General features: G+C 35.3%; 1 protein-coding gene across 1 annotated transcript; it reads right to left on the bottom strand.

Annotated features, from left to right (window-relative positions):
* Positions 1 to 1,276: 1,276 nt before the first annotated feature.
* Positions 1,277 to 22,470, bottom strand: LOC100893011 (limbic system-associated membrane protein). Its single transcript, XM_030978059.1, has 12 exons — positions 22,350 to 22,470; positions 19,475 to 19,609; positions 18,467 to 18,619; positions 17,516 to 17,734; positions 11,678 to 11,860; positions 9,297 to 9,431; positions 8,500 to 8,644; positions 7,415 to 7,539; positions 6,331 to 6,479; positions 5,587 to 5,788; positions 3,720 to 3,758; positions 1,277 to 1,706 (listed from the first exon to the last, which is right to left on the bottom strand). Exons 1-12 carry the CDS (start codon positions 22,453 to 22,455, stop codon positions 1,552 to 1,554), a joined length of 1,746 nt encoding a protein of 581 aa, XP_030833919.1. The 5' UTR covers positions 22,456 to 22,470; the 3' UTR covers positions 1,277 to 1,551.
* Between the last annotated feature and the right edge of the window lie 584 nt (positions 22,471 to 23,054).

Genomic DNA, 23,054 nt, shown 5'->3' with positions numbered 1-23,054 from the left:
ATGGGTATTTTTTTTTTTTTTACTAATGCCCGAACAAAATGCTGTGTATTGTTTTATAAGGTTATGTTTTGTTTGTTATAAAAAATGATGCTTTATAACATGATTTTACTAATGACCGGTCATTATCCAAATTGCGCGTTAGACAAAATAAATGCCTGGTTACGTATACGCTTTCAACCAATTATTTGATTAGGATACACGTCATCATCTTATAATACAATATAACCATTTTATTGTAATGGTGTTGTGTTGTAGAGGTTTCGTGGCCTAGTGGATACGACACCGGACTGAGGATCACATGGTTCAAATCCCTATGACTGGATAATAATAATGACTACTATCATACCTTTATGGTATAGTCCGGCGGAAAGGACATGTATAGCTTGCTTAGCTGTATACAATAGCTTTCAGAGTATGTTTGTATACCCAGTTTCTTTTATGTTAGGATTGATCAGTATTTCGAAGGGGTTGGCCATGGGCTAGAAAATCGCATGTGATAAACTAAAGTTAATAATTAAGATTAAGAAAATTCTTAAGACATCATTATACATCAATCTATCCCATAGAAGGAGTGTTGGTACCATTCACACACACATTATTCGTGGAAGTAGACACTCCACTTCCAGTGTCAAAAATTGAACTGCTAGGGATGTAGTCTGAAATACAGATCGGTCCTCTGTCGGCAGATTCATGATATGCTTGAAGCTACAGTGTCTCTGTAATTGCGCGGCGGACGAAAAATGACTATCAACCATGTTTCACAAAGATCCTAAGTCCAACTTAACTCTAAGTTGGACTTTAAAATTATGATAAAACATTTGTAGTCTTAATATAAAATATATTCAAAAGCGAAAATTCAAGTATTTTAGAAATTTTATAAATTCCACATCAAGATCATGAAATGTCCTTGATAATAGAAAATATGAATGATTTAAATCAACATTTACGCCTTTCAAAATAACTCAATATTATTATTGTTTTCATTATTTATGATTTATTTACTATGTACTGTTTATATCTGGATTCATTTAAAAGTGTTAAAGCATATAATTATATTTTTATGTCTATGGAATTATTTTTACCTTGTAAATTCACTTGTATCAGCCTCCAGCTGTATTGTTGAATATTCGAATAAAACCTTATCAAATCAAATCAAATCAAACTTTTACAAAATATGTTCAAAGATGCTAACGGCTTTCCATAATTATTAAGTCCAACTTATAGATTAGTTCAACTTGGGATCCTTGTGAAACACCCCTCTGCTTAGGTCACGAGCTTGCGGAAAGAAAAAAAATTACCACATGTTGGGGTTATAGTGCCCATGTCTCCGATTAAAAAATGTCAGCAAGTTGTCTCCATCTCCTTCCTACTTTCTACAAGTTTAAATTTCATTCAGTACTTTTAAATGTAGGGTGAACATAGACTATAATTTCATTTAAAACAATTAATATACAATATATCACTCCGTATTCACAACATAGAAAATAAGTTCACATTAGAATAAGATATCACTTTCCAGGATGGTTTCAGTATACTGAGTTCGATAATATCCTATGTTTTCTCGTACTGCAAAATCTCCATATTTGATATGCAGAAAACAGCAAGTGCGATCATTGTCAACAAACAAGAGGGCGCCACCCGACATGAGGCTCGACCAGTTGAAACAGGAAGTGACTTTGGGGCGGGGCTGAGCTCTGCTGGGTTTTCTGGTGGAATAAAAATGAATCAAAATAATACTGACTTTAAAGCGTATGGACTAACTCAGCAGATTTTATTCCGACGATGTGTCGAGTGCAACTCATTAACGTTTCATTCCATATAGAACATTCATATGTTACAAAATGAACACAAAACAATAAAGTAACATCATATTCCCCATTTATATTACACAGCTTGTTTATTTCGTTTAATCGTTTTGTTAAAGACTTACATGAATTTGCATGGGTTAAACATCATAAATTAGTGGAAGAAGGGTTACACCAGATGTAATAAGTCTGCCTTAGTACTCTGACATTTTTTAATGAAAACAATTGCATCAATGCGGTGATGATGGGGCTCGTATATTTTCTGTATAATATTATATCCATATGAAATATTATATCGAACCATATTATGTTCACGAAAATGGATGATAAAAAAGAAGATACAGAAACCAATAAATCAAATCAAATCAAATCAAATCAATAAACCCAAACGAGGAAGAAATAATCCTTATTAAGGTTTAGTCATGGATCCATGGTTTAGTAATAGACGTTTTAATGGTAGAAAACATAATTGCAATGAATTCCTCGTCAAAAAAATATTTTATGTTACATATTGGCTATTGGCGAGGACACGAAACGACCAAGAAAATTTACTCGGTAACCAATTAAACATATAAAAGTCATCAATTTTAGATACCTAAAAGGAAATTGTCGTGGCATCGGTATATTACTTAATAAATCAATTTCATTTTGTATTACGGTGCAACAATCATGATAATGAACAATAGCTGCACTGTAAAAAAATAATAGTCTAAATAACTCAATAAAATTGAGGAAAAGAATTGCCTTATTTTTATTAAGTAAATATTACCTACGGCATCTTAAGTAGAATTTACTTATTTTGCTGAATACATTTTTACTCAGTTAAATCGAGTTACATTAACGTAAATAATTTAAGTATTGTAATCATTTTAGATAATTAAGAAAAAGCTATGATAGGATTACATATGGCACGATTTGGTACCCATCTAATCTAACAAGTAACATCCACTAATCATTCACTACTTCTATTTAAGATTTAACCGTATATATATATATATCTACCACCATCACAAACTATTACATACGCTTCAAATCGACACATATTGAAAGGCTCCAAATTTTATATATACTTGATCGTAGCATCTTAAAAGGAAAATTGGTTAACAATTTCCTGAAATATCAAATTTTTATTTGTTTTGGACTGGGTAACAATTAAAAATTGTCTTGTCTTTGCTTAGCCATGTTAAATGAATTAGTAAATGTTTTAAAGTCCTTAAATTTTCATTTAATCACAAAAAAGAATTGTTTTATTTAAAAAAAGAGTTTAATTTGGTCTTAATGAATATTCATAAATTATGTAAATATTTCTATTACGCACTGCATCGGTCCTTACTTTAAAAAGATAAGAATAATCAACATAAATTGTTTGAGTAATACGTATAATTTCTGATTTTTAGTTAAAATTACTAAATTAATACAAGCTGAAATTACTTAAAGTTCTTATGTATTTTATTTTACTTAAATATTCCACGTATGTTCTACTAAATTGAAAGTTTGAGTTAGCAAGACTTAAATTTAGTGCGTAAGTGGCAAAACTAATGTTTACAAGTGAATTCTACATGGAAAAAATACGTAAAAATTACCAATGAACAAATTATTTTTTACAGTGTGGGGTAAATATTTGATATTGCTCTGATGAGGCGTCCGAGTTTTTTGTAAAAAGAAAAAGATCCAAATTTAAGAGTGAAATAATTTAGGGATGTCCAAATTAGAATATGTCATTTTGGTTAATTGAAAGGAGAAAGACAATTGCACTTTCTCTATTAAACGCATTTAATTCCCTAGCAGCACTGGAACCTAATAGTCAAACTCGGTGTAACCGAAAATGACACTTTTGTTTTGCCATATACCCTACCAAGAAAAAAAAGGAGACAGAACATTGATAGGTATTGATGGAGAATATAATACACTCACCTGTTTCTTCGATAATAGTAGGAGAAACAATCATGTCCTCTGTAGAATAAGGAAGAAGAAAATAGAGCATTTATAAGTGCTAGAAAGTTCTGTTTTGTCTAAAAACCTAATAATTGTTCTTGAAGCGAGACTTAACTGATCAACGGTCTCCCCTAGCCAGTCTAGAGCCATCTATACATAGAGTTTGGCCAACCCGGTTCGAGTTGGACACAATATGGCAACTACTGCTTTGTTAGGCAAGAAGAAAACGAAGGAGTATACGCCATGTTGTTACCGAGTGCACCAAGTTGGCAAAGCTGTGTGTATAGATGGCTCTGGTACTGTTTATCGCACAGCGCTATCGCAGGGTCAAATTGCCAACAGTGCTTAACTTAAAGGGTAAGTCCACTCCATAAAAAAACCTTAGTCATAGTAGAAGCAGAAAAAAATCAGCCAAGCCAATCAAAAAAGTTTGAGCAAAATCGGATAACTAATAAAAACAAGTTTAATATGAATTTTTAATGACATAAACAAGTTTAAAAATCACAAGACAAGGCAACACACTCATGAATCTGTGACGTCATTGCCTCACTATCAAATATTTGTTTTCTTTAAATTGATAATATAAATTACCAATTTCCCTCCTAAAAACCTTATTTCCTCACTTTAGGATCCAAGTTATATTGAAAGTAATGTTTTTGTGTGGATGTACTAGTATAGAGTATTTTTTCAGTTAAATCATGAAAATTATGAATTTTGATAAACTATTTATATAAGAATCAATAACTATGAATATACAATGCTCAGAAAAAAGTATCAATTCTTCAATTTGTGTCGTGATTTCCATTGTTTCATTGGTTTTTCACACTTTTTCAAAGATTCATAACTTCCTTATTAGTTTTCCGATTTTACTCAAACATTTTTAATGATTGGTTTGTCTGACTTTTCTGCTTCTATTGGAAGTAAGTTATCTTTGGAGTGGACTTGGACTTTAATACCTATTTTCCACTTCGAAATAGAGGACTCGATCCGAGCGCAGCTAGGGAAGCAACGAGTTACGAGTTACTTCTACAACTGACCTGAGATAGCACTAGATGGAATTTTGCGGTAGTGATTCTTGTACGGCATGGCTTTAATGTCAAACAATGATTCTGTATTATGTTCAATCACATCTCCTCTCGTTTTCGACAATAAGGTGTTTTTTGTTTGTTTGATTGTATGTTTTTGCGCGGGAGGACCCTATAAACCAAGTGTCGCGGCGTTGACTAATACGACAGGGATAAAGACTTCCATTACATGATAAACTTGTTTAGGGTCCTGGGGGTGTTTTACAAAGATTCTAAGTCGAACTTAACTCTAAGTTGGACTTAAATATTATGGAGAGCCATTTGTAGTCTTATAATGAAATATGTTCAAAAGCAAAAATTCAAGTATTTTAGACTTTTCATAAATTCCACATCAAGAACATGAAATCTCCTATAATAATAGAAAATATGAATGATTTTAATCAACATTATGCCTTTTAAAATAACTTTTACTAAATATTTTCAAGGATGCTAACGGCTGTCCATAATTGTTAAGTCCAACTTAGAGATAAGTTCAACTTAGGATCTTTGTGAAACACTGCCCAGGGGGTGTACATTTTGAGAAAAAGTGCGAAGAAATCGAAAAGGGTGAGATTCTGACCAGTGGATACAAATTGTTTTGGGGAAGGGGGGGGGGGGTGGAAAACCTGCAGTCATGCGTGTGTGCAGTATATCTTCTGATAGCACGGCCATAAGTTTTGCAGACACCCTCGTGGATCCGCGTCTGTGGAGTTTTCTAACATCGACTCTTCTGAATACCAGGCTCAGCCGTTACAATATACCAAACCAAAGGGGATACCTACCAGTAGGAGTAAAGAACGTGAAGTTTGCACACTCTCCTTTCCCATAAGCATTCATCGGACAAACTGCGGTCTCGTAGGTGCTATTCTCCTTGAGTTCGGTCAGATAGAATCTTCTAACGCCCTCAGACAAACTGCCCGCTAAAATGACCGAGTTAGGCGCATCGTTGGGATAATAGTTTACCTTCATTACATTTCCTACCGACTAGGGCGATAAAGGGGGAAAAGAAAAGGATAAAAGGGATATAATGAGGCGTATTTTATGTTTTTAGAATGTGTGCAATGGGAGAAAATGTGGATGACGCTCAGGGTTGTTTCAATTTAGTCCGATTTATATTTGAAAAAATGAAACGATGGAAATATTAAAATTCAGAATGATAATCATAATAACAATTACGATACACAATCTCTGAAACACGAAACAACTAGACAGGCTTCTCTTAATGCTATTAAGTGGGGGTATCTAAGTATTATGGTGTCCAGGACACAGATGCAATTGCCCCCCCCCCCCCCCTCCACCTCCCTCCGCCCTTTAGAGAAAAAAAATTGTGCAAATTGTTGATTAAAAAGATTAAAAAAACATTTTAAAAAACACCGGCCAGTCCGAATATTTCAGTGTCATGGATTTTTTTGTTTCGAGAACCGTTCATCGATTAAGTTATATTCTAGGCTTTTTTGTTTCTGTCTACCTAGGTGTGGTTTATAATCACTAGCTATAAATGAAATAAATAGTCTTAATGCACAAACCTTAATTTCAACTCGTCTGTATAGGAGGTTATATGACGTAACTGGTATTATGTGTACAGCATTCAGTCCCGGCGACCAGGAAAGCTCAAACGAACGACGTCTCGCGCCAAATCGTTTCCTGTTCAAAATTGTAGGAGGATAAGGACGACCTGATAAACAGAGAGAAAAGTAGTGTAAATGTGTTTAATCTTTTAGACTCGAGAGGAATGACGATGAAAATTAAGACTCCTAGAGACGGTAGAACCATCATTCGAGAAATATACTATCTTATAAAAGCCCCTAACACCTTTGTTAAAGTAGACTGCTTTAGAATGGGGTCCAGACAGCACGCCCTGGGAGTGTTTCACAAAGGTCCTAAGTTGAACTTATCTCTAAGTTGGACTTAAAAATTATGGATAGCCATTCGTATCCTTATAATTAAATATATTCAAAGTCAAAAATTCAAGTATTTGAGACTTTTCATAGATTTCCACATCAAGAATATGAAATCTCCCATGATAAAAAAAATATGAATGATTTGAATCAACATTTTATGCTTTTTAAAATAACTTTTACAAAATATGTTCAGGAAGCTAACGGCTTTCCATAATTCTGAAGTCCAACTTGGAGATAAGTTCAACTTAGGATCTTTGTGAACCCCCCCCCCCCGGATAACGTGACCAAAGGTCCATGGTCATTGGTCGCTTTAGCCAGGATCGGGCAGTCTGTTGGTCGGGTTGTCCAGGTACCCTTTAGTATGAAAGGTTCGGCTTATTAACATGTTTATGACGATATCAAATGTAATTATAGCAAGGACCAGACTTGTCCGAAGTAAAAGCATACGAAGACAGACGTTTTGGAAAGTAGCATGGTTGTTGAAAGCTTTAAAGATGCATAAAAGGAAGAACAGTTTTGTAATAGACCACATGGACAAGATCTTTCAAAATCTATCTGTAGTTGAGCTGGATTAACCGTATTAATCACTCGGCTTAACCCGTATACTTTATTTATCTTTAATCATCTGATTTTTGTTTCTATCAGTCCTTAACCAATAATATGGACGACTGATGTCCTACAACAACTCAGGTTTGAATTTTTGACCTACCGTTCACATCAAACGTAATACTCGCTGACCCTAAGACGTTTGTTGCTACACACGTATAGTTTGCATAATGCTCTGCGGGCTCCAGCCCTACGATGACCAGTTTTCGTCCTGATACCGCTTCCGGTCTGAAAAAAGAACAAATGAAATGAAGATGTAACCAGCCGATCACCAGATCATCTTAAAATAGAGGCAGGAAATATTGTACCAAACCTGCCGACAATTTAGCCCTATAATTTCTTAAAGCAAAGAGATAAACCAGAATTTCTGGTGCGGCTATAATCGTACGATTTATCTTCCAACAGGTCTAAAATGGAGATAATTTTTTGCGATCTGCCCATGACAAATATTTTGAAAGGGGTTGGTGTCACAATCCATCCTTTACCCCGCCCCCGCTCTACCGATGCTCATTTCTGTGAACTTCAGCGAGAAAAAATTACGGCAAAACATATAATATATACACATGAAGAATTACTATTATTTACACTATTGTGAACCATAGCCCTTGTATGGAGTTATACTATTAAAAACATATATGCTAACAAGAATTGTTGTTTTCAAATCGAGAAAAAACGGAAGTCTTATGGTTTCACACGTAGGACAGGAACGAGGGTCAGACAGGTGACACCAATTCGCAGTTTCATTCAAAAATTAATTAAAGATTAATTTTGTAGAAAGTACACTTGCACGAAATGTTTTAACCGTCATCACCATGCATATCGCTCTATCTATCTATGTCCCATAATTTTCTGCTGTAAATGTGTAACTTCATCAGCAAATATATTTTATATGAACAATGTATTTGTAACCTTATAGGTAAATGTTTACTCGCAAAGTTGAAGACTATTTGTAATTTTATATAAAGTATTATAAATTATGTAAAATTTTCTTTATGACAGAGAACTGAGACTAACAAATCTATAGAAACATAAAAATAAATACCCCCCCCCCAAAAAAAAAAAAAAAAAAATTGCTTGGAGACCGTTCGGGGCAGCAGTGAAATGGACCTTGAGAAACAGATACCCAATAACTTCCTGTCTTCAGCTTGTATCCCATTTATATGAATATGATATAAGTAGCATTCTTACGAGTTGTTTCTGGTCGATAGCGGTTTCCCGTTCTTCAACCAGTGGTATGTCGGGATTGGTAGACCAGTGAACAAGCCTTGTAAGAGGACATACCGACCAGCACCAACCTTGCGCTCTACGTAACTTTGGTCAGATTGCGGCGGATCTATATCAATTGGAAATCAGGTAGCAAGTAAGAGAGGGAGATTTATACCAGCAATGTCTTGGGCTCGGGGTTGAAATGGGGAGAGAAAGAGAAAGAGAGAGAGGGGGAAAGAGAGAAAGAGAGAGAAAGAGGGAGAGAGAGAGAGAGAAAAGGGAGGGAAATCAGAGGAAATGGGACACAGGAAGAGATACTAAGGAAGAGTTAGAGTTAGAGACAACAAGAAAGAAATTAAAAGTATCCTAAGCACTGAGATGATAGCCCGAGATAAATTATTCAATAAACCATTGTTTTGTTGTATTGTAGTTAGTATAGTTTTTGGCGTAATGCCATTTTGTATTTTTAAACATCATGACAGTATACGTATTTTACATATATTCGAATTTCTGGGTCAGTCTCATAATAGTGCCCTTTTCTCCTTGTTTGGCTGCTACCTTCTCCATATACATGCATCTATCTGCTTATAGAAATGTATGCTATTTTCTTGTATGTTATCTTGACATTTCAAAATTCTTCTGTTGTTTATTTATGCTACCTGTGAAATAACATAAATGAGTGAAATAATTATGTTATCCTTTATCAGCTTAGGTATTATATACCATAACTATACTTTTCAAAAACGTAAGAAAGAGAGGGTAAACATCTATTTACTCACACTGGACAACCAGTTCCACCGTCCTTGATGATGATCTACGTCTGTTTAAAATATTTCTTGCAGCACATGTGTAGGTGCCGGAGTAATTCCTTGTTATCTGAGGAAGATATAGAGAGCCATCCAGGTCGGTATAACCTAGATAGGGAAGAGAAAATAAGAATCTCAATAATTCCAATTCAATAAAAAGTGAGAAATATGTGGAAAGTACCGAAGTGTGGCGTCATACTGGCCAGGTTGTGAAGGTTGCTGGTTCCAAGCAATGGTGTGCCAAGCAATGGTGTGGTGATCACACCAGCGCTAAACATTAAATTTGCCCTGCTCCAGTACGCTGCTTGAATTATTTCACGGGGAACCTCATGCGCAGGCACTGTCGTTTGGCAAACTGGACGACGAGCAAATACGGCGTTAGCCCTTCGATACTCTATACTGGGAAATTAGCTATGTCATATGATCAACTTTTTTGTTGTTCTTTAATCTTTTTGGATAGACAGAATTGTACATGAGACTAATTTAAAGCTATCATTTGAAGAAGATTTATGAATTGAACAGTAACAGTGTACACGATTTTGCGAGTTTACGTCATCTGGGAAATTAATTAACAATTTCCAGGTAGTATTTTGTTATCATTGTTACAAGATTTGTTTTCTCGTTTGAAGCACACAACCTAAATGCACACAAAATGATTTCATCTTCGTTTGAATTCATGTTTGAAACCAATCATACTAAATTGGTTTTAAATTATGATAAATCTAAGTTTATGGTTTTTACAAATAGAAATATTGATTTTAACAACATTCACTTACGAGTAAATGATCATAATTTTGAACGTGTAGATAATCTTAAGTTTTTAGGTATTGTAATTAATCATAAATTGAAGTGGCATGAGCATATAAATGTGGTGTGCAATAAAATAGCAAAAAATATAGGTATTTTATATAAAGTTCATTTTTATCCCTTAAATATTTTGAAAATGTTGTATCATACTTTAATAACACCATATTTTAATTACTGTATAGTTGCATGGGCAAATTTTAATAAAAATGATATGTTAAGGTTACTTAAGCTTCAAAAGAAAGCAATACGCATTATAACTCATTCCCAGTATTATGCTCCCTGTAATCCTTTATTTTGTAAACTTGGAATTTTGAATGTAATCGATATGCATAATTTTTATATTGCAGTTTTCATGTTTTCATGTTTTAATGGCAACTTGCCTACCTTTTTATCTACATGTTTTAACTTGAATTGTGATGTGCATAATTTTAATACTAGAAATGCCCTAAATTATCACCTCCCCAAGATTAGAACGACTTGTATGAAAAATTCACTATTTTTTAAAGGACCATTAATATGGAATAGTATACCTCAGGAAATTAAAAAATGCAAAACTCTCAATCTTTTTAAAATCAAATATAAACAATTTCTGTTAAAAAAGTATAATAATCAGTATCAATAGTATCGGCCAATTTTTGACATTTTTTTTTTATATACTCTGATCGTGCATGATAGTAAGTTTTAATATGTTCTTTGTTTTTTGTTCTGTTCTTTTGTTCTCGTTTTCATGTATGTGTGTTTTTGGGGGTAGGCTTTTATATAAGGAACTTCCCTCCTTTCTGCCTATCCCAAATGCTCTTATAAATTGCCATTGTATTTGTTATCACTTTTTTTGTGTCTTTTTATATTTATAACTCCATTCTGTATTTGTATGTTTTAAATGTTTTTATGAAGAGTATTGAATAAACTTTGAATTGAATTGAATTGAATTGAACTAGATGTTACTAATATTTCTAGAGGAAATTCCTTTTTTAAAGCTTTCTCATGCCTTAAGATATATTTTTATGGCAAAACATATACATATATCTTCCTTCTGAGCTTAAAAACTGGAAATCGTCAGCTTTTCGCAAGAAAGTCGTAAGAGCTATTTATTGTCAAGAGTAGGAATGGCCTCCTTTCGAGCAAACGACGACTTTGCGATGCTTAAAAATATATTTTAACAATGTAAAATCTGAGATGCATGGCCTTAAGTGATATCAGTGTCTGTGATATGGTGTAATATTGAAGCCCTAAAAAAATTGCGCTTCAAATGATGATGAAGTGCCTCCAAAAAGTAAAAATCTTACTAATTTTCCTCAATAAACTATAGTGTTATATAAAACCGTTAAGGAAACGCAAAATTTGATTTCGATTTCCATTCATAAATATCTTGATAATCAGACAGGCGATCGGCTTGTAATAGTCATGGGGTTCCTGACTGGCTTAAAGGTTTATAATTACCATTGCGGCATGCGCTAATTCCAGGATTCTGTTTCAGAATCTGAGACAAAGATACCCAATCCCTTCAATTGCGTCTAGAATTAGGATGTTGGAGTGAGATACATTACTATTAATCTTTTCGGATAAACTCGGGTAGTCTTGTAGCTGCCATAATACAATGGGTGTTGGGAATCCATCTGCTATACAAGTCAATGTGATATTGTCTGTCTCGTTGACATAGATTCTCCCAGGCTGATCCCAGCTCCAAAATGGCGCCATCCGAGGTCCAATGCCCCTAACTTTTGCTGGATCTGCGAAGAGGAAGAGGGAGAGAAGGGGAGAGAGTGATAGAATATAGAAAGAGAAAAAGAGAAAAGAGAGAGAGAGAGAGAGAGAAAGAGAGGATTAAAGAGAGAGAGAGAGAGAGAGGGAGCGGAAAGAGAGAGATCCGTTTGATTCGATCTGATCTTTCATTACCCACATTTATTTCGCATACAGATAAAGATATATACAGTATACAAATACATATTCTGGCATCATTCTAATCGAGATTAGTCCCATCAAAATAAACAGTAAAATTATTTACAATTTACAATATCAATAGAAAAATATCTTTGTATCAAAATTTGAAAGGGGAAAGGGGAAAGGGAAGGCAGAGAGAAAGGAAAGAAAGGGCGAGAGAGAGTGATAGAGAGACATAGAAAGACAGACAGAGGGAGCGTAATAAGATATTCCCTATCAAAGCATCTTATGGTCAGATTAGTTATCGCTGGTTGCGAGCTATTGACCCGTGCACCCCTGTCTATCTAATATCTAGGCTAATACCCCTAGACACCAGACAACTGACCGAATATAATTATAACACTAAACAGCCAATCTTTTGTCGGTTATCGGTGACTCAATCCTTTTTCAACGTCTTATGTTATTGCGTTCGAATTCAGTTACAACGTTGATGTATTTTATTCGGGAACCTATATTATACAAGCTTTGCTTCTTATTAGGTTCCTAATATTTCACATCATTATGTTTATATTTTACATGTCTATCATTGTTTTATTATGCATTCTCTTGTTAAATCTTAAGTATGAGACAATCTCGTTATTTGAAATGTGGACAATTAAAACAAAACAAAACAAAATTGCTTTTGAGTGTGACTGGAGGTATGAATCAGTGAATTTTTATAGAAATACTTTGTTAACTGCTGCAAATAATATGTGGAACAAATTGCCACTTGATATTAGATGTTCAGGGGATTAAGCGGAATTTAAACGCGGACTAAATAATTGTTAAATAATTTAACACTGGAATGGATATTCTATCATCATTTCAACTAGACGCATAATTCTTATATCTGTACCAAATTTCTGTAAACTTGAGCGAACTATCTAGCCATTACATGTTGGTACATATCCTTCGATTTTCTTTTATATTGACTGCCCTACACTTGATAATTCCTGTTTGTCATGTTATATATATATATATATATATATATATATATATATATATAAGCCTATGATTTGTTTGTTCGTTTATCTTTTGTTGTCGTTGTAAATATCTCTTTAGTTATATGAAATGAATCTTCGTAAAGGACCAAGTTTAAAAAAACACTTTTTATTAAATGGGCTATCCTTTTTAAGTATGTGATATAAATGAATAAATAGAACAAATGAGGGAGCAAGGTGTCGTGTTTTATAGGGGTTCATATACTATACTCTCAGTTTTATGGTTGAGAGTTCGAATCCCAGCCCGGACTAACTGAATGAATTTCAGAATAAAAACATCAAATGACAAGCAAAAAAGCAAATCGAAACAGGCAGAAAAGTTTAAAAGGAGGAGGGCATATTCCTTTAATAGAATGTTACATTATTCGGTCAAGATCAAAGAACATACAGTCACCATCGTCTGTAATGGTCATGTTATTTTTATCCACTATTTATCTTAATGATTTACTTCTTCTATCACCTGAACAGGTGCTAATGAGGTGCTAACGAAGACCACTTCAGTTGACTATAAATTATTATACTTCTAATGTTCATGCCCCATTGCATGCGATGAGCTTGGCAATGTTCGCTAACCACGTTCCTTGTTTTAACCTGAAATTACCCCAAAGAATAAAATAGTGTCACCACACATTTTCCGCTGAATAATTAACCAACGACCCGTGTTCTAAACACCTTTGATACCTTCGGTGTAAATAACCTCTTATCTCGGAGGGAGGTTCCCATTGCCATCCTACAACAAAAACACGAAAGAACTGTTTTCCAACGCATTGATGGAATGTTATACCAAACCGTTGTTCTTGTAGTTAATAAGATTTGCTATAAATTTAGAGAGGCTTTTGACCCTGGAAATAAACCTGAGGTTACAAAAATGTGCTGAAAACTCGGAGAGCAATGACTTCGATGTGCACGTTTGGGACTACGTACATCCGACAGATATAATGTCTCCATTAACTCCAGTTTGTTGCTCAGCTTTATGCTTTCCTAATTAGATTACTTTGGTAAATCATTCCGAAGCATCGATCTTTGTAGGCATAAGGCCAGTCACGCTAACCAACTTCATTAACTCGGGAATGGGGGTTGCCATCTTATAATACAGCCATTTTACACAGTATAGGCGGCACCCGCTCAATCTGTTTACTGTGAAAATCCTGAAATTTAATCGACGTTCTTCGATTTTAACCATCCAGTAATAAGTCTTGAATTTGTTTGCAATAAGTGCACATCTGAGAGAAAGTTACCATGTTTATTTTTCTTTAATTTCCTGAGAAATCTCGATTTAGAAATCTTCTTCTTCATTTAACTATAAAAGCTTGCTGGTTAGCGAAATAAGAATGAGGTGTAACATTGTATACGAACGGGAGCAGTGGAAACATACCGGGCCATGGAATGAGTGGGAATTGTTCTGGGGCAAATTAATTCCCGGACGATGACATATCACATGCATATTTCATGAACAAAGGTAAATTAGGAGCTGATGATCATTTCGATTCCCTACTCTAATGTAGTTTTCTCCCACATCACCCATACGCACACCCGCACCAAAACCCGCACACACACACACACACACACACACACCTTTGTATACCCTGACATCCTCTTTCTTTTTCTTAGGATCCAGATTAGCGTGTGACCCATTTTTACAAACATAATGAAACCTGCTACTTTTGCTAACTTATCTATAGTTACTGGAAGTCCTTTCGACCACGCCTTCTTCCTCAAAACAATCAGAAATAAAAACTAGAATGTTATTTCCCAGAACAATACAATGTATTTCTTATTCTCTGAGCCTTTCACTTTGTTATTGTAGGGGCTGTGAAACATGAGCAATACGAAAAATCCTAAAAGTCCTGACATTTATTTACCACCTTTTCAGGTTAAAACAGCGAAGTATTGAAAGTGCCCTTGGCTTCTTTGCAATCGTGGTCACAGAAAAATATAATTTCAATATTCATTGATACGGATCGATCATAAATATATTGTACTTGTCAGAAAATTGATGCAGTCAGAATTCCAGTTTTTAATTTGTATGTGTTTTAACGAGTGGTCGTTTTACAAACGGTTTCCAGTTTTACAAATCTGAGATGCATGGCCCTACGTGATATCAGTGTCTGTGATATGGTGTAATATTGAAGCTTTGACAAATTACGCTTCAAAATGATCATGAAGTGCCTCGAAGACGTAAAAATCTTTGAATTACCGGTTTTACCATACTTATTATAGACTGTAGTGTTATAAAAACCGTTGGGGGAAACGGTTTTTGAAATTTCGATTCCAATAGTAATATATTGATAATCAGACAGGCGATCGGCTTGTTAAAGTCAAAGGAAGCCTGACTGACCTAAAGGTTTACAATTATGATTGCAACATGTGCTAAATCCAGAATTTTGTTTAGAATATGAGGAAAAGATTCCCAATCCCTTTAAGCAATTCCGCATCAAGATACAATTTCTGCAGAGATGCACCAGGCGGAACTTCAGGTCACGAGTACTTTGCAAAGGACTCGAGATTCATGATCTAACAACCTACAATGATATTAACGTCTTAATCAATAAGCAAAGGTCTTCCAAATATAAAATATTTAGCCTTAGAAATTAATTATTCAACCTTCAATCGTCGATGGTGTTGTTAATTTAGAAAGAACAAGAACTAATTAGAAACCACAGAGGAAGTGAGGGCCGGAAATGTGTCATAATAATTGGAAGAAGCGACCATTAAGATTGAGGTCATCAATTCTGGCGCCGAATATTCTTTAAGAAAGAATCAATATGGAGGATACATCCCGTCGTCTGTTTGGAGCAAAAAGGGCGTTAATTCATATCATTGTACACAAAGCTAACGCCCTTCTGCATGGCTTCAAGCAGATGCCGTGTACTTGTAATAAATTTAGATACACACGTAGACAGGCCTTTCATGCGATAGATGAATTACAATGAATACCTAATGACTCGGAAGCACAATATCCAGTGAGTAGAGTTTGGGATCTTGCGCAATGGTCGGTGGTACCGGCATGTCTATAGTTCCCTTGACGCTTCACGTGATCTTATTCATTTTAGATTACAGGTGATAAGCTCTACATGATCCGACTGTCGATCTATCCCTTTTTCTTTTAATAGGTAAAAGGGTTAATTTTCTAGATACGTCATCATTAAATAAGGGGTACCCCAGGGATATATGCCAGGGTCTTAACTATTCATTCCGTGCTCGGTGACCACGTGACGACGTTACGCGGGTCTTGAGAGCTTTCCTCTTAAAGCTTATCTGCCGTAGTTTACAAGAGGGATTAGACCGCTCTGCAAGGTCACTGGACGGTGGTTATCTCATCAACTCAGCTCTCAGTTAGCATAAGAAAAAGAGGATCATGGGGGACTAATGGTCACCGATTAGGCATTGTTTGTTATATAGAGGGCGCAAGTAGCTACCAGTAGTGCAGTTGGCCTTTAACACCACAGCAATACCCTATACCCTTGGATCAAGGGCGGATCCAGGATTTTATATAAAAAATCGGGTGAGGGAGGTAATGTTCCTAAAATCTTACAATCTTTAACTCTTGACCTGGGTCGGCTCCAGGATTCTGTTGAAGAGGGGCCAATATATTCCTTCAATTTTTCGACAAAAAAACCCTACAAAACTAAAATAAACAACATTACAAAACAAAAAAACACGAAACAAAATGGGTCATCCCGATATTCGTTCCCTTTTCTCTACTAAATCCTCTCCGACGGAAGCATTAAGAAGAAGAAGAAGGGAAAAGGTCAACACTTCATAAGAGGAAGGGACACATTCTTGGACTTATGTACAGTACAATCTGATATTCAATTCGGATTTTAAAAGGGGCGCGGGAGGTTGTGATCCCCCTTACCCTTTACTCCGCTGAATCCCTAGACAACAATCCCCGACCTAGATTGCGCCAACAAATATCCAGTTCAAGATGAATTGTTGAGATACTTCAATTAGTTTCACTGGGTATTTCAAGATTCATATCGAGTACTCTTTTCCGAGTTCATACCAGATAAGTATCATCATGTTATAATGAGATGTGACAACATTCTTTTCCAGACCTGTTCATTAAATGCTACATGATGCAACGCCTATTAATTCATGATGCCCGGGAAAGTAGGGACTGCCATCCCGGACACTAACCCCTTTGGAACTTCCCGTATGACAATCACTCACAGACAACTGCCCCCAAATCGAGTGGTTAAAACAAACAATTAAAATGTTTTAAAGCAAGAACAGAGAGGAAGGAAACAGGGAAAGGGTAAAATGACGAGAAAAGGCATTGACCACCTCTGACATCCTCCCCTACTCAGTATCCTTATAAAAATGCACATTTCATTTGCCGATTGAGACCAGTGCCCTGCCCCTCCCCTTCCCCAACCTTGGATGGGTGGGCAGACGCTACGCCAGTGGATATAATAATCATATATTCGTTACATTAAGGAGGATTTTAGACATCATACTCACATCTAACAGTAATCCTATAGACCTGCTCATCAGATAGGTCGGATCGAGACCCAAATCCGGATATCTGTTGGAAGACACATCGGTAAACTCCAGCATCATTTGGACCGAGTTGAAATATCCGCAGTTCAGCAGTGACCGATTGGTTATCCGGGCTGTACACCATGGAAAAATTCCGACGAGAGTTTATCGGAGTTTTCATGTTGCTGCTGAATATTGGTTCTGGAAGGGAATCAAAAATAACATCATGAGCTGGGACCCATTTCACAAAGCCTTTTTTTCAATGACAAATGACAAAAATCAGTTACAAATTTGCTGATAACCAATCAGAACCAAGGATTTCAGTAGCTTATAACAAAAACTGTCATTTGTCACTGATGACAAGTTTTGTGAAACGGGGCCTTGATCAGCTGATGACAAAATTATCAAGAAAGGGTCAAGGTTCAATAGCAAACCATGTAGTCGTCCCGGAACTGGAATGTTCGTGGTTCGAGACTAAATGGACACCCTGGTACTATTTTTTCTGGACCATGTTCATCAATTACTAATCCCTGTCTCAGGATGTCTCAGGACCAAAAAGGGAACAGGTTCCCTGGTTGTTGGACTACAACCTTAAAAAGAACTTTAGACACATCCACCCCCTCCCCCCTTTTTTTTTAAAAGAAGCCTCGATTAAAGAATGGTATCATTCGTAACCTTTCTACGTTCAGCGTAGTCATTCTTACAGGTGTTTTGGTTGTTGTATGTATAGTTACAAAAACACGATCGCAATTATAGCAAGGTCATTCTCAGTACCCTCACCTCTTGCCAAATCATGGTCAGATTACAAAATAATAAATAGGTGATGGACCAGCCAAATGAATTTCCCCTATAGGTTGATTTTTCGAAAATCTAGCTAGTGTGTAAAAAGTCGGCGTTTAATTGTTTTGTTGCAAATCAATTGATCGTAGTTACCTGAGAATTCGCTTCCCTTGTCGCGTTTCGTCCACTTCAAGATGAATTTGTCGTTGAACCTGTTGACACGGCATCTCAAAACCACATTTTCCCCTTGGGTACGGGTGTGATTGAATACTGTATTGGACCTGTTGAAGAATGGAGTTATCACCGCTGGAAAACGAGACAAAAGAAATATCAATACATCGTTTTATAACTAAACTAAAATCGGATTTACCATGTAAACAAACTCATATAAAAAAAACATAATACAGTATTCGTGCAGAACATGATTATTTTAAAAATAAAGTTGAGTACTGGTCATGCGATTAATTGTGAAAGAACTTGTCTTGAATCAATCAGGAAAGGTTCTATAGTAAATAATAAGTGATATGATATTGTAAAGTTTTTGGGTGATCAAAGTTAAAAGAAATGGACTCAATCTTGCACACAAAAAGGAGCACATGCACCACACCCAGAAATAGGTAGGTAACTTTCGTATTCATATAGTATCTACGCTATATAAACCGATTTATTATTATCATTATTAATTGTTTTATTATTGTTGTCGTTATGACGCCTGGGCCCCGTTTTTATAAAGAGTTGAGATTGATCCAAATCAATCGTAAGTCCTCTAATCAATTGCAGGTTTGCAGTCCCCTATCTCTCATGTACATACTTGCGATTAATATCTACTCTTTATAAGTTGGGGCCCGAGGGGAGTGTTTCACAAAGACTAAGATCGACTTTAAATTTGACTTAACTGTGGCAGGCTGTTCATGCAACCGTTTGCTCTCACCATTTACTGTCAGTGGTCTCTCAAAGGACGTACAAATCATGGTCACAAATCTGCAGAATTAATATTTTTTTTGATAATTCATTATTAAAGGAAAAAGCATTATCTAAGGATCATAATGCTGAGAGCAAACAGTGGCATGAACGGCCAGCCAAAGTTAAGTCTAACTTAAAGTCGATCTTAGTCTTTGTGAAACACTCCCCTGGTGTGCTATAAGTACAAGCGTTACTTACTTGGTCGTGTTGGATCCAGGCAATTTCTCCTCATCCATGCTCCCGGGTTCGGTTCATTGAGCGGCAGTTCAGGACAGTTCCTTTGATAACGGTTAGCACATGGGAACACGGTCGATCCTAAGATGATGGTGTTACCTGTGAAGAGTATAGTGTGAACACGGTTTATTTGGATTAAGATCATTGAAGTATTACTTTGTGTTAAATAGTTGAGTATGACCATAGCGTAATGGGAATACGGTCGATAATGTAATGATAATAATAATATCAATATTAGTATTATTGTTAATTTCATTATGATTATTATATCTATCATTATTATTTGTTATAATCTTTTTTTAATTATTAGTGGTAGTACTTATTATTACTATTATCATTATTGATTATACACTTATAATGGTGATGATAGTTTTATTAATAATTATGACAAAGATAATAATGATGAAAGTAATGAGAGGAAGATGAAGGTGAAGAAAAAGAACAATAAATGCATTTTAACACCTCCTCCTCGCCGTCTGTACCCCTCCAGCTCCAATAAAAAAGAAATCAAATTACAAATGTAATCCGAATACTAGTACTCTCACATATTGTCTGCATGTCGGTCGAGCTCATTTGAAAAAGGTTACAAAGGTAATATTCTGTCATTCTAAGCACGAATTTTGCCGAACGGCATTTTGGCCCCATTCACATTCATGACAGAAGAGTGTTCGTGAGGAGAGGGCTAATATAATTATGTATAATATGAGCGCTATCTAATACGCGAGCGTGAACAGAGCCATACATTGTATACCAAGAATGGTCATGCTCCGTTTTCAGGCAAACGCGTTATCAAGAGCGATATACACGCCAACCTCATAATACATTTTATAGGCGTTCATAATTAAACGAGACAAAATGACATTCGCATCTTTCACCCCGGGTGAAGAGAAGCAATGCATGTAAAATGCCTTGCTCAAGGATCTAACAGTCGTGCTATTGTTCAAAACCCACAACCTTTTTATCCCCAGTCCAGTGATTAAATCACCAGACTACAACACCTTAAAGACACGTATGAAAGTATGTCATACCCCATGCTTAGGGTCTTACAGGTAAGACCACTAGCTAGTATAAGGAAAGGTGCCTAGTCCCAAGAGCGATCTTCTGGATAACTCTTGTGAACCCTATAAATTTGTGGTGTGAATGAAACTATTTCTACACGCTTCAAATTTCTGGTGTGAATGGGGTTAGAGGTACAGAAACGATATCCAATCCAATCTTTTGATCCGTTTCAAATGTATTATTCAGAAGAGTACTACCCCCGTAGTACTAGACAACATCATCTTCAACCACACCAGTAGCTGTTCTACGTGGGAGCTTGGTAGATCAAGCCCCCCCCCCCCCCACCCTTCTCCCTCGAGCCAAACTTTTTCTTAATTATGAATGGATCTGTTCTGCAAAGCACATGTAGAAAATAAATGCATAAACCTCCAGGGCCCGCAAAATCCTCCCCCAAAAAATATTCTTCTAAAACCGCGTCTGTTCCACGTTATACCTGAGGCTAGACAATAATACTCTTTTTTTTTCTTTTCCAATCCATTTATCCAATCCATCATGATTAGAAAAGAGGCGACCCTTTTTGTTCTTGTTATATCCAGTTTACTCTGTGGAGCAGTTCATCATTTATTAAGCTTTTTCAACAATCACCTGAAGATATTTTAAAAGCGAAAGTCCATATATGAATAACAAGAATGTCCTGAAGAAATGCTTTAATTTGTCTCCGTTGTCATTGCAAATTCGAAATGGAATGAACAGCACAAATTCGACCTGAACGTCGCACTATTCGCATGTTCTGAAGACAATTTTTGTGGCAAATATTCTATCCTGTTTTGTAATGTACTGTGGAAGATGGAAACATCTACCAGACATTACAATGAAATGATATTGATTACAAAATGGTCCCTCGGAGAGGACCTAAAGCCGTCGGTCATCTGGTTGCTTACTAACAAGCATTTATGCTTTCTTAGCAGTCATGTAAAATAACTACCACTACTGCTCATAAATTCAACATTGATAATGATGATAATTGTATATATATATATATATATATATATATATATATATATATATATTATCAGTATTATCATCATCATCATCATCATAATCATTACCATCATCGTCCTCCTCCTCATCATCAATAGCACCATTATTATTGGTATTAAGTATTTTATTATTATATTATTGTTGTTGTTGTTTTTCATTTTAGTTAAGTAATTTTTTCTGTTACGATAATTATTACCGCAATTAGCTAAGAGTATCATCGTTAACATCATCCTAATAATCATCTACAAAATCATCATCATCGTCACAATCACTGTTGTATTGGTAAGGGTAATAATGATGTTGATTCATGTATCTTTTGTGATTAGTGTCATCCTTCGTTGTCCTTTTTATTAAAAAAAAAAGAAAACAATTATTTACTTCTCTTAGACTATCAAAATTGTAAGTTCAATTACTATATTTCGGTATGTATTTTATATTACCGTTATTTTATTCATGAAGTCACGCAGATTGGACAAAAATGGCAGCGGGTTATAATCATTCACTTAATATTTTGTTTTCTTCTCCCGGCAGAACATGAATAAAATTAATAATTCTCGTTGTGTCATACACCAAACTGGTATATTTTATCTGCACCGAAGCAATCGAATGGATATTAATTTAAATCTAAAAGGAGTATTTCGAGAAAGAAAAAAAAACAAAAAAACAACAACAAGAACAACAAAAATCAAATTTCACATTCAGATGCATAAAAAGAAGTCATTCGTCAATTTAAGCAATTAAACTGCCTTTCAATATTTTGCCACAAGAGAAATAATTCGAAACTGATTAAAATACTTACATGTGGGAATAGCGATCAAGTCGTTTCGAAATGACTTCCCCGCTTGTAAATACAGTACTTTAGAAGCCACGACGAGGAACACCGTTAATATTGAATAAACATCCATCGTCCTCCGATCAAAGAGTTATCTACAAAAAAGCGGGAAAATGATGGTTTAGCTCTCAGGGTGAATAACCGATTAATAAAAAGTTATCGTATACACACAATGCTATTCAATGAAATAGATTTGTAGATAAACAATAATCTCTTTTCGTTAAACAGAGCCTCCTTTTATGCAAATTTATAAGCCATGGTAATCAGACAATCTCAAAAACTATACACGACCACTTTACAATAATCAGGGCGTGTGTTTGATCTTTCTTCTTATTCTATCCGTTCTTCTTCTTCTTCTTCTTCTTCTTGAATGGAAAGATTTATCCCCTTGTTAATATGAACATCAACACAAAAAACGGCCATTATAATGATGATAATATAAAAGCATATAAGGTTCGAAAGAAGTGATGAAATGATGAAATGTATTCAAATCAAATTTAAATTCTTCTAACTCATACATGTATAAAACTAAAACAACGTAACAATATCACAGGCATAAACTGAAATAAAAGAGTAAAAATTGATATAATATAACAGATGAGAGCACATAAGATGTTGTGTAAGAAATAAATAAGAAAATTATTAATATCTTAGATTATCTCCCAATTAAAT

The sequence above is a fragment of the Strongylocentrotus purpuratus genome, unplaced genomic scaffold, assembly GCF_000002235.5.
Source record: "Strongylocentrotus purpuratus isolate Spur 01 unplaced genomic scaffold, Spur_5.0 spur5_scaffold_1, whole genome shotgun sequence".
NCBI classification, from domain to species: Eukaryota; Metazoa; Echinodermata; class Echinoidea; order Camarodonta; family Strongylocentrotidae; genus Strongylocentrotus; species Strongylocentrotus purpuratus.
Note: the sequence above shows the minus strand (reverse complement) of the source record. Positions and strands in the feature narration are given on the sequence as shown.

What these genes read in the sequence shown, in the direction of transcription:
- LOC100893011 (XM_030978059.1), bottom strand. Translation starts at nt 22,455, where the DNA reads ATGGATGTTTATTCAATATTAACGGTGTTCCTCGTCGTGGCTTCTAAA. An exon ending in CTATAGGATTACTGTTAGAT is followed by an intron (nt 11,861 to 17,515) that starts GTGAGTATGATG and finishes TCCTCTTCGCAG; the next exon opens with ATCCAGCAAAAGTTAGGGGC. An exon ending in TATTACGTTTGATGTGAACG is followed by an intron (nt 6,480 to 7,414) that starts GTAGGTCAAAAA and finishes TCTGTTTATCAG; the next exon opens with GTCGTCCTTATCCTCCTACA.